We start from the raw sequence: 12,122 nt of genomic DNA, 5'->3' as shown, positions 1-12,122 counted from the left end.
ATTTCCCCTTTTGTTATCTGAAGCAAAAGAATGTGAATGGCCTGTAATCAATGCACAGAATTATAAAGAAACTGCATAGACCACTGAGTTAAAATCTCTACTCACTGCATAAATGAAAGCATCTCCAGGAGACGACTACTTCCATAGGAGATAGAGAACAGGTTATGGACTTCTTGAAGTAATTTACAATGGGGCATTCCTTTTGATAACAAAACTATTGTCCTGATTACCAGGAAACACACTGAGGCGAGGACTTGGTCTCTAATATTTATTAGTAGTACTTAACAAGAATCCTAACAAACTGAGAAAGCGTGGGAAAACCCAGCCATATAAACCCCAAAGGTTAAGGCGGTCCCGATCTGTGTCTCTTTGAATGGCTGAACAGTTCCTCAGTGCTACGCATGCGCTTGACAGTCTGGGTGAGAGCCCCCTGCTCGCCATCCTTACTCATGACAACTATGATCTGGAAAAGTCTCCAAATTAAGGTAGGGCTTCCAGTCTGGACTACAACTATCTGGATGATTAGACAAAGAGTTTTTGCTGTCATCTAATGGTCATCCAGATTTTTGTAGTCCAGATCTGGTAGTCCTAAATTTGGAGGGGAATTCTTTATGCCCTAAAGCGCCTGGTGTCCAAAAAGCATTTGACTCAAACCTTGGCAAGAATATGGACTATGTTAGGCAGCAAAGATCCAGGCTGTGTTTGCAGGGCATACTGAGTCCACTAGCTAGCCATGTTTCAGTCTATCAACTTGTGCAAACCCATCCATTTGGTAAACTTACACTCAAGGTTTCATCTGAATCCAGAAAATTGTATTATTTTAGTAAACCACAATATTGTTATCCATAAGCGTGTCCTGTGATCATCATGGACTACTGTCTCCAGAACCAATCAAGTGGTAAATAAAAATGGCATAGAATGTGAAAATGGTTAGGGAAAAATAAGACCCATCTCTCTCTCTCTCTGTGTGTGTGTGTGTGTGTGAGAGAGAGAGAGAGAGACACACACACACACACAGTGAGAGGGAAAGAGAGAGAGATTATTTTCCACTGTTGCGTGTTAAATCCAGGGGGTAGGATCAGAAATAGGAAAAAAAAAAATCTCATTTTATCCGGTTCCGGGCATAATGCTTCTGCCCAAGTCCTGAATGCTCGCAGAATCTGCGATTTAGAGATGTACTAAAGAAATGTTTTTCCTCCGCCTCCACACTTTTTCCTCCGCCTCTTTTTTTTGCAGCTTGGGTGGTTTTGATCTCCTGTCTGCGCTGCCTTTCCTTTTCTCCGCCGCCACACATGGCTTGAAGTCCCCAAGCCAGAAAGCAAAGCTACATTTTATTTTTCCTTTCTTTGACTGGACGTCGCTGCCGCTGCTGTTCCCTATAGAAGGAGCCTCCTCCTGGGCACCGGAATCTCCGTCTGCTTTTCCAGAGTTTTGAAGCTCTTCTCCTTTCCTCTTTTGCATCGTCCCACCCACTTACCAATTGGCAATTGAAAAATGATTAATCAGGTTCATTTTTTTCGGCCTGCGGAAAAGGGGCGGGAACGCGGTGAGGCGAGGCGCGGCTTGGACGGGAGCGAGACGCGTGAATGGGCGCCTGGAGTGAGCTTTACGCGTCCTGCTTTCCAGTAAACATTAACCTGAAGCTGCGTGCGTGTTCCTCAGCCCTACTCTGTCCAAACTTGCGGCTGCGTCGCGTCAGTGAGAAACATCCCAGGATGCAGCTTAGAAACCTCAGGAGTTACCATCGCCGCCCTCTAAAAACTTGAGCCCACCAGGGAGGGGAGGAGGGGCCTCTGGTTCTGCTTTCAGCACCTACCTTTCACCTGCGCACTCCGCTCTCCCTCCCCCCTTTCGTGTCCGCGTCTGTGAAGCCTGGGACCGGGGGCCCTCTGACCCACCTCCCGGGCGGCCGGTGGCTCTGCTCGGCGCCCTCCTCTCCGTGCAGCTCTTCTCCCTTCCCCGCTTCCCTTCTTGGTAAGCGGTTCCTCCCCCTCCCCGCTTGTTCTTTCCTTCCCCTCCTTTCTCATTTTGTCCCCCCCTCTCCTTCCGAGAGTCAGTTTTTGTTTGGGGGGAGGGAAGCGCATTGAAAGGTTCCCCGCTTTTGCAGCCGCGGTGTTACCATCCCCACGTCTGCCTGCTCCTTCATGGCTGGGAGCGAATGGGACTGGTTTCAGCGGGAGGAGCTGATCGGACAGATTAGCGACATCAGAGTCCAAAATCTCCAAGGTAAAAATATTCCCCCCCTTCCTCCCCGTGTGTGTATATGTATGTATGTGTGCGCGCGCATACGTCTGTACCCTGAAGTTGGCTTCCAGATGGATTCGATTTGGAGACTTTAAAAACTAGAAGCTCTTGCTTTCCCTGCCCCCACCCCGCCCCCCGTCTTGTTCTTAATTCCGTCTGGGCATTTGAACGCTGTTTCCTTTTCACATGCTACTTTGATCTGCTGTGCTTGGAAGTCCAAAAAAAAACAAAACGGGGGGGGACGACTCATGGGACAGCATTCTTGTACAGACTTCAGGATAAAATAGCTGCTCCTGGAGCTGCAGGGGAAGTTGGGGGTGTTTGGAAGGTTTATTTGGGGGGACTTAATTTGTGTGGTATCTGAGCTGTCTTTTTTTTTTAAGTTAGAAAACTTAGATTAATCAGTAGTACAATGAAGCCGGTGAAATTTCTGTGAAATGCATCATGGCAGCTGAAGTTCAAAATATCTGTTGAGTTCAGATGAAATTGATGGAAAATAAATCATAGTTCACTAGTGAAATTAACTATTGGCCAATTTTGGGTGGCCATCGAAAGTCAGCTGATTGGTGGGATTCCTGCCAAGCACCCTGGATTGGATAAACTTTTTAGATGCAATACTATTATGTAATGAGGATTTCTATGGTGCACATTCTTTTCTCCGGTTTTCTTTTATCTCTGTCCCTGTCTAAAATATCACAAACGCATTATTATTTTCATGGGATTCAAAAAATGGAAAAAGAGTATGCCAGGCAGATGTGGCAAGGAAAGATGTAGGTAAAGTTGTGATATGTTGTTGCAAACAGATGTAGCTTTTTCTTCCATATCATGCTGCTGAAAAAGTAATTTCACATTCTTCTCCTGAGACAAGTGGAAAAGTCCACTAGAAGTATATCTGCTAGCATCTAAAGCCAATAAAAGTTTCTGTGCTGCCTATCTCCCCAAAGAATTCCGAGATAAAAGCATAGTTTTTCAGGGAATAGCATCAGGTAAATAACAGGTAATATTACAATGAAGGCTTTTCAAAGAAGCTTTGGGGGGATGATTAACTTTAAGGAAGGGGAACTGTTGAAACATCACCTTACAGTCTGCCCTGTAGAAATGCAGTTTCTGAGAGCTAAGGGGTACTGGAGCTATTTTATAATATAAAGATACAAATATTCATGCTTATGTTGCTTTCTGGAATATTTTTATACCTGTATTGTGCGTCAGTATTTTTTTTTTTTAATGGGGAGGGAGGTTGAACATATATTGAACACAATATGTTCAGTGATGTCTACGTCTTCTTTGTTGGCCTCGACTCCCCTAGCCATATTTTATTAAAGGGCTGTGTTAGGGATGGATATGTCCAAAGTCCTTAATGATTCAACATCTGTAGTGAAACATAGACTAAGGTTTGTTCATAAAACTCAGGGTTTAGATAGCTCTGTGTGAAGAATGTTCTGCATTGTCAGATGAAGAATGGACATGTCAGCCTTTCTCAACCTTCTGCAATCCAGAATATACTGAATTCTGCAATTCCCACAATTCCAGGCCACCATCTAGGCTTTGTAAGTCATGTAAATCTGCATCATCATGGTATGACTTGCTTTGTAGAATATCTTCCATTTTTCAGTCCTCAGAACACTTGCACCTGAATAAGTCTGATAGGACTCATTAGGATCTCACTGCCTAGAATGAGATCACAAAGCAACATTTTATATACTTTCTGGATGCAAATGAGAAGAACCATTCTTCAAGAAAGAGTTCGTGTTTTACATATAGAAAGCTATGTTCAGTCCTTTGCATCTCCAGAAAGGGCTACCATGTGAATGATGAATAGAACTGTCTGAAACTTTGGAATCAATGGCAACTTCAGCAAAGCACAGTGATGCCAAAACACATGCATGATGCATCTGGGGTCAGGATAATCACTCCTAACAAGGCATTTGTGTGATATGTCATCACATATGTTTTGCCATTTCCCCCCTTCCTTGCCTCCTCCCACTTGCCTGTGTCTGTAAATGTTGCCAGTCATTAAAGACAATATTGGACTAAGTGATAGAATAAAACAGTAGGCCCTTTGTCCTAGTCCTATGTCCACAGAAACTAGAAAGACCTGGCTGATAATAGGAGATACTTGCATATGATCTCAGGGAAAATTTAGAGGCTGCTGCTTGACCTAGACACACTACATGGGTTAATCTGACCTAGATGCTACCACTGCTTCTCCTAAAAAAACCCGCCTCTGTTCTAATTGTCTGCAAGTGCTATATGAGTAAGGGATGTTAAGAGGTTTTCCTACATATTTTCTAACCATCTGTCTCCTTCAGTCATACCCCAAAAGTTTTATTTAATTTTCCCCGTGAATATTTTATATTGGACAGATCAATAAAGAAAGAAATAATATCTACATGGTAGTGTTTGGATTCTTCAGCAAAGGATCGATACCTTGTCGTGGTGCTGGAGCTTGAGCACCTCAATGAGCTAAACCATGAAGGGCCACCCAAGACGGGAAGGTCATGACAGAGAGGTCAGACTAAATGCGATCCCTGGGGAAGGTAATGGCAACCCACCCCAGTATTCTTGCCATGAAAACGAAATGGATCAGTACAACCAGAGATATGTCGGTATACCATTGGAAGATGAGACCCCCAGGTCGGAAGATGGTCAAAATGCTACTGGGGAGGAACAGAGGATGAGTTCAACTAGCTCCAGACGTGATGACGCAGCTAGCTCAAAGCCGAAAGGACGCTAGCGGCCGACTGTGCTGGTGGTGAACGGCGAATCCAATGTTCTAAGGATCAACACACCATTGGAACCTGGAATGTCAGATCTATGAGCCAGGGCAAATTGGATGTGGTTATTGGTGAGATGTCAAGATTAAAGATAGACATTTTGGGCATCAGTGAACTGAAATGGACTGGAATGGGCCACTTCACATCAAATGACCACCAGATCTACTACTGTGGACAAGAGGACCACAGAAGAAATGGAGTAGCCTTCATAATTAATAGTCAAGTGGCTAAAGCAGTGTTTGGATACAATCCAAAAAATGATAGAATTATCTCAATTTGAATTCAGGGCAAGCCATCTAACATCACAGTGATCCAAATATACGCCCCAACCACAGATGCTGAAGAAGCTGAAGTAGAGCAGTTCTATGAGGATCTGCAGCACCTACTGGACAACATGCCTAAAAGAGATGTTATTTTCATCACGGGAGACTGGAATGCTAAGGTCGGCAGTCAAATGACACCTGGAATTACAGGTAAGCATGGCCTGGGTGAACAAAACGAAGCAGGACATAGCCTGATAGAATTTTGCCAAGACAACTCACTCTGCATAACAAACACTCTCTTCCAACAACCTAAGAGATGGCTTTATACATGGACTTCACCAGATGGACAACACCGAAATCAGATTGACTACATCCTTTGCAGCCAAAGGGGGAGGACATCTATACAGTCGGTAAAAACAAGACCTGGAGCTGACTGTAGTTCAGATCACGAACTTCTTCTTCCACAATTTAGGATCAGACTAAAGAGATTAGGGAAGACCCACAGATCAGCTAGATATGAGCTCACTAATATTCCTAAGGAATATGCAGTGGAGGTGAAGAATCGATTTAAGGGACTGGACTTAGTAGATAGGGTCCCGGAAGAACTATGGACAGAAGTTCGCAACATTGTTCAGGAGGCGGCAACAAAATACATCCCAAAGAAAGAGAAAACCAAGAAGGCAAAATGGCTGTCTGCTGAGACACTAGAAGTAGCCCAAGAAAGAAGGAAAGCAAAAGGCAACAGTGATAGGGGGAGATATGCCCAATTAAATGCAAAATTCCAGAGGTTAGCCAGAAGAGATAAGGAATTATTTTTAAACAAGCAATGCATGGAAGTGGAAGACGACAATAGAATAGGAAGGACAAGAGACCTCTTCCAGAAAATTAGAAACATTGGAGGTAAATTCCAGGCCAAAATGGGTATGATCAAAAACAAAGATGGCAAGGATCTAACAGAAGAAGACGAGATCAAGAAAAGGTGGCAAGAATATACAGTAGACCTGTATAGGAAGGATAACAATATCGGGGATAGCTTTGACGGTGTGGTCAGTGAGCTAGAGCCAGACATCCTGAAGAGTGAGGTTGAATGGGCCTTAAGAAGCATTGCTAATAACAAGGCAGCAGGAGACAATGGCATCCCAGCTGAACTGTTCAAAATCTTGCAAGATGATGCTGTCAAGGTGATGCGTGCCATATGCCAGCAAATTTGGAAAAGACAAGAATGGCCATCAGACTGGAAAAAATCAACTTATATCCCCATACCAAAAAAGGGAAACACTAAAGAATGTTCAAACTATCGAACAGTGGCACTCATTTCACATGCCAGTAAGGTAATGCTCAAGATCCTGCAAGGTAGACTTCAGCAATTCATGGAGCGAGAATTGCCAGATGTACAAGCTGGCTTTAGAAAAGGCAGAGGAACTAGGGAACAAATTGCCAATATCCGCTGGATAATGGAAAAAGCCAGGGAGTTTCAGAAAAACATCTATTTCTGTTTTATTGACTATTCTAAAGCCTCTGACTGTGTGGACCATAACAAATTGTGGCAAGTTCTTAGTGGTATGGGGATACCAAGTCATCTTGTATGCCTCCTGAAGAATCTGTATAACGACCAAGTAGCAACAGTAAGAACAGACCACGGAACAACGGACTGGTTTAAGATTGGAAAAGGAGTACGGCAGGGCTGTATACTCTCACCCTACCTATTCAACTTGAACGCAGAACACATCATGCAACATGCTGGGCTTGAGGAATCCAAGGCTGGGGTTAAAATCACTGGAAGAAACATTAACAATCTCAGATATGCAGATGATACCACTTTGATGGCTGAAAGCGAAGAGGAACTGAGGAGCCTTATGATGAAGGTGAAAGAAGAAAGTGCAAAAGCTGGCTTGCAGCTAAACCTGAAAAAAACCAAGATTATGGCAACCAGCTTGATTGATAACTGGCAAATAGAGGGAGAAAATGTAGAAGCAGTGAAAGACTTTGTATTTCTAGGTGCGAAGATTACTGCAGATGCTGACTGCAGTCAGGAAATCAGAAGACGCTTAATCCTTGGGAGAAGAGCAATGACAAATCTCGATAAAGTAGTTAAGAGCAGAGACATCACACTGACAATAAAGGTCCGCATAGTTAAAGCAATGGTGTTCCCCATAGTAACATATGGCTGCGAGAGCTGGACCATAAGGAAGGCTGAGAGAAGGAAGATCGATGCTTTTGAACGGTGGTGTTGGAGGAAAATTCTGAGAGTGCCTTGGACTGCAAGGAGATCAAACCAGTCCATCCTCCAGGAAATCAAGCCAGACTGCTCACTTGAGGAATGATATTCAAGGCAAAACTGAAATACTTTGGCCACATAATGAGAAGACAGGACACCCTGGAGAAGATGCTGATGCTAGAGAGAGTGGAGGGCAAAAGGAAGAGGGGCCGACCAAGGGCAAGGTGGATGGATGATATTCTAGAGGTGACGGACTCGTCCCTGGGGGATCTGGGGGTGTTGACAACCGACAGGAAGCTCTGGCATGGGCTGGTCCATGAAGTCACGAAGATTCGGAAGCCACTAAACGAATAAACAACAAAGTGTTTGGATTGTGTTTGGTGGTATTTTTTTCACATTGGCACATATTCTGAAGCAAAAGTGAAGCAAGCTGAGAGCGAGTGATCTCTGCAGAATTTCTTGACTCCACTTGAAAGTATAAACAAAACAAAGTTCAGCTGAATAAATCACTCCAAGATTAAAGTGGACCCCAAATGTATTTTATAGCAGTCATAAGGAAGCTATAATTTCTTAATCTGATGTCCCCTTTATTCCAAGGATCTATCCTAGAACATGAGAATTAGCATAAATGCTTTTAGATTCATTTGTGGATTTAGCTAGTTGTGTGTTTCAGCTTCAGATTTTACTTTCTCATTCCCTTAGTGTATTTCTTAAAACACAGTTTTACATAAACTTATATTTACAGTCAATAAATGTAATGCACATGTCATACAGATGTTGTAGTTATTACTGTTACACTAGAACTGGGGAAAACCAGCTACAAAGCTCTCAATGTGACTTTAGAAAATCTCTTTCTCTTCTGCTAACCTACTTCATAGGGTGGTTATGAGGATCAAATGTGAAGGAAGAACTTTATATGCCATACTGAATTGTTGAAGAAAAGCTGGTGATATAAATGTAATAAATACATTGATGAATTTATGACACACATTCCAGACAGAAATGTAAGCAGTTGAAAATATATTCTATTGATTTAGTGGGACTTTTTTCCCCCCAGTCACCATCTATTTGATTTTAGGACAGGATAAGTCTTTTCTTTAATAGAACTCAATTGGCTTTTTATCCATTTATTCTACTGTATTTGGATTTGTGTATCAACCGGTCTGCAAGCACTGACTGAAAGATAAGAGAAAAGGGAGAACCTGAGATTGTACCTGATGGCCTCCCTAGACTCTACCAAAGCAACAAAAGGTTGCATGTTTTCTGCACTATTATTTTTCTTTTATCCCACATTTCCCTCTTGCAGGAAAGCACTCAAAACATCTGCAAGATCTAACAGAATTAAAATAATAATCTGCATCATTAAAATCATAAAGTCGGTAAGAGGACAATAATAAAAACAGCATAAAAATGCAACACACAAAGCTAGCCAATCAATAATTCATAAGAATTTAAACAGCAACAGAGTTTAACCTTGCGGAAAGAGAAAAGTCCTTCAGTTTGGCAGAATACCAGTAAAGATTAAGGTAATCTGATTCTTACATAATGGTTGATGGTTTAGGATAACTGCAAAAAAAATTAGTTATGAACTGGGGTGCATCTCATAGACTGTATTTAACAGTAAAACATCTTTTTGCATCCTCTGAAGTTCCCTCCAACATTGAAACAAAATTAAGTGGTGCCAAAAATCAGTGGTGGAGTTTCCTGCTGTTCTGAAGTGTGAAATACTTAAAAACTAGGGCTATGCAGTGCTTTGGATTTGAACTTGATGCCTCTCTGCTGCTGTTTAAAATAGACACATCCTTTTCTGGGATTGTGTGGCTATTCTGCAACTGCCATGCAATTTGGGTAAATAAACAACTGCTTATTCTGCTATGTTCCAGAGCTCTGCACAATCTTAATCAAAAGTACTGTATAGTCACTAGGAGCCAAGACTGACCTGAAGACACAGAACAAGAAAAAGGAAAAAAAAAGATTTCCTACAAATAAAAAATCCTGATTCTACTCATCTGTGTGATGTGGCCCAGCATACCTCCTCTTATTATCCCACTCATGGGGCTTCTGCATTAGTTAAGCCCTCGTGAGTAAAAGATTTCCTCCTACTACTAAAGCTCATATTAATTCAGAGGATCCAGATTTTGCTCAGAGCTGCTGCTGCTTGGAATATAATACCTGGAAATGTGAAACTGCAATACATAAATGACATAGGAATCACTTGAAAAAGCTTGCTCTGTTACTTGTTTAGAAATATGTCCCATACACTTTATAGGACTTATACAAGTATGCATAGAATTATACTTAAAAGATAGTTGTTAGACTGGCCATCTTTCTAACAGGACAGCCCATTTTGGGAGAGGTTGCAGTCCTAAAAAGGGTTGAAACACATGCTCAAAGTGAAAATCTAAGTTTTAGCAGTTTATCTAAGCAGAATTTGGCCTATAGTCTGATGAGACAGGTGACCTGTCTGATGTTCCTGTGGGGGCATTAGAATGGGCAAGGTCAGAACCAGACAGGTTTGTGGCAATAACAAAGCACTGATGTCAGCTGCCCCATAGAGAAATAATTGGCTTATCGAAGCTCTCCTCAAAAAGGCATTAAAGAAGGAGGGGTTTATGCGAGTACTTAACTAAATTTAAAAGATAATAGTTGGCATCTCAATTAAGCATGATGTGGTTTGTTTAGATCCAGCTTAGCAAGTGTTTGAATCCAGCCTTTGAGATTTATAAACCATAGTATATGACTAAGTACAATATGTGAATCCTGCCATTCTGGTTTATTAAAAATGGTGGTTAAACAAACGATGGCTTAATGTGATGTGTAAATCCAGCATGGGTGAGATATAGTCAATGAGCATTAGGTCAGAACTGTGGAGTGACTTTGGGTCAGTCATTATCAGTTGTCACAACTGCGTTAATCCATAATGTGTCTTAGCTTGTTGCCTAACCTGCCAGTAGGGATTTATACAGTAAATAAGCAACTCTTAAGCAAAGCGTGGCATAGAGCAACGTGTGATGACAGTTATTATCTCTCAGGTTGTGTTCACAAAAAGGACTGTGAATCAATTTCATTTTTAGCATTAGCTAAAATCCCTTTAGCTGACATGAAGGGCACCAGGCTAATCCTGAAACAAACTTTCTATCATGATTATGATTATGATTATTTTTATGCCTCTATTTTCTTAAGCCATTCTCATTGCAATTTACTAACATTTCTCCAACTTTCCATAAGATATCCTAGCATTTTCACTGGCCTGATGAATTGTAATATTAGCTAGTTAGTTGGCATATTATTATTTATATGTATATGTTTCCTTTATATGCAATTTTTTTGTCTTCATCATTTGGCAGTTTCTAATTTGCTCCACTAGTATTAATGCTGTGTTATTGAGCATCTTATATTACAGAAACAACCTTTAAAACATTATTTCACTGAATATTACACTGCCTCCAAAGGTTACAAAACAAATATCCTTAACATGGCTTTACCAGCATTTTCCTGGATTGTATTTTTAATAACATGTAATGAACATAATATACTTTTCTAATACACTGAAACATTTATAAAGTTCACATTAATTATTATCATGATAGAATCATTATTTCAGACATCCTGATAGGTTTCTACAGTATCTTTTCTTTATAGCTCTTTGCTATGACCAGGCAGGTCCTGTATATAATATTTGCTACTATGTTTAATACAAAGGTTTGCTTATTACTTTAAAAGGCGTTTTTCAAAGATCTCTGGTAGAATGCAGAAAATTGCATGGGAACAATACAAGGTGATTAATGTGCAGAAATTTGAAGAAATTGCTGTGCCCCCAAAGGATCCAATGAATTGGCTCCCATTTCCAAAAATGACAGATAATACTGTACCAGCTGCAGAGGTACATATAAGTAAATTCCAGTATGGGGAATAAATTCAATGCATAAAAAATAGTGTGTCCAGCTTCTGGGAAAATATATCCATGTGAGTATGTGTTGCAGTGTTTAAAGCAAACAGGAATATACATATTCATGTAAATAAATCCTTATGCAATATCTGTCCAACAGATCGTGAAACATTAATTTATGTAAATATATGATGTAAGACTTGCTATATCTGTTGTCTTTGTGAAGTGTACTCCATGTTAAACTGGTTTGTCAGCTTTTTAGAACTGTCCTGTTCATATTTTGAATGCATTAGTACATGTAACCCCTTTTAAATTGAAACATAGTTTATTAAATCTGCCTGAATTCTCAAAACTAAGCCATAAAACAACCACATTGGTTAGGTCTGCACAACACACATTGAGCCACAAAGTAGACAGACACATTTTAACTTAGCATGTTGTACAAATTCAGCCAATGCATTTGTGGTTGGGTTCTTTCCCCAAAGAAACAAGCAAGAAGATTTCTGTTTGTTTGACATGGCCTGGCCAATGCAGACTTCGAACTTGTGATCCTGTTATCATTAGCATCCCACTGTGTCCCACTGTGCCAGCTAGCAGTGAAGTTTCTGTTAGGGATTGATTGTGAAACTCCAGGGTCATGACTGATGTCTGACCATCTTAATATTTGGCTTGTGTGGTTTTGGCTTAGCAGGTTGTACAAATACAGTTATTTATGATTTATTCAGTAATCTTGG

The 12,122-nt window shown here is 41.0% G+C and overlaps 1 protein-coding gene across 1 annotated transcript in view; it reads left to right on the top strand.

The window, feature by feature from the left end:
- Positions 1 to 1,542: 1,542 nt before the first annotated feature.
- Positions 1,543 to 12,122, top strand: part of CLMN (calmin) — a 90,058-nt gene continuing 79,478 nt past the window's right edge. The window contains exon 1 of the mRNA XM_063290284.1: positions 1,543 to 2,226. Coding sequence (XP_063146354.1) covers positions 2,145 to 2,226 — 82 coding nt within the window. The 5' untranslated portion in view covers positions 1,543 to 2,144. The remainder of the gene's footprint in view (positions 2,227 to 12,122) is intronic.

The sequence above is a fragment of the Candoia aspera genome, chromosome 1, assembly GCF_035149785.1.
Source record: "Candoia aspera isolate rCanAsp1 chromosome 1, rCanAsp1.hap2, whole genome shotgun sequence".
Taxonomy (NCBI): Eukaryota; Metazoa; Chordata; class Lepidosauria; order Squamata; family Boidae; genus Candoia; species Candoia aspera.
Note: the sequence above shows the minus strand (reverse complement) of the source record. Positions and strands in the feature narration are given on the sequence as shown.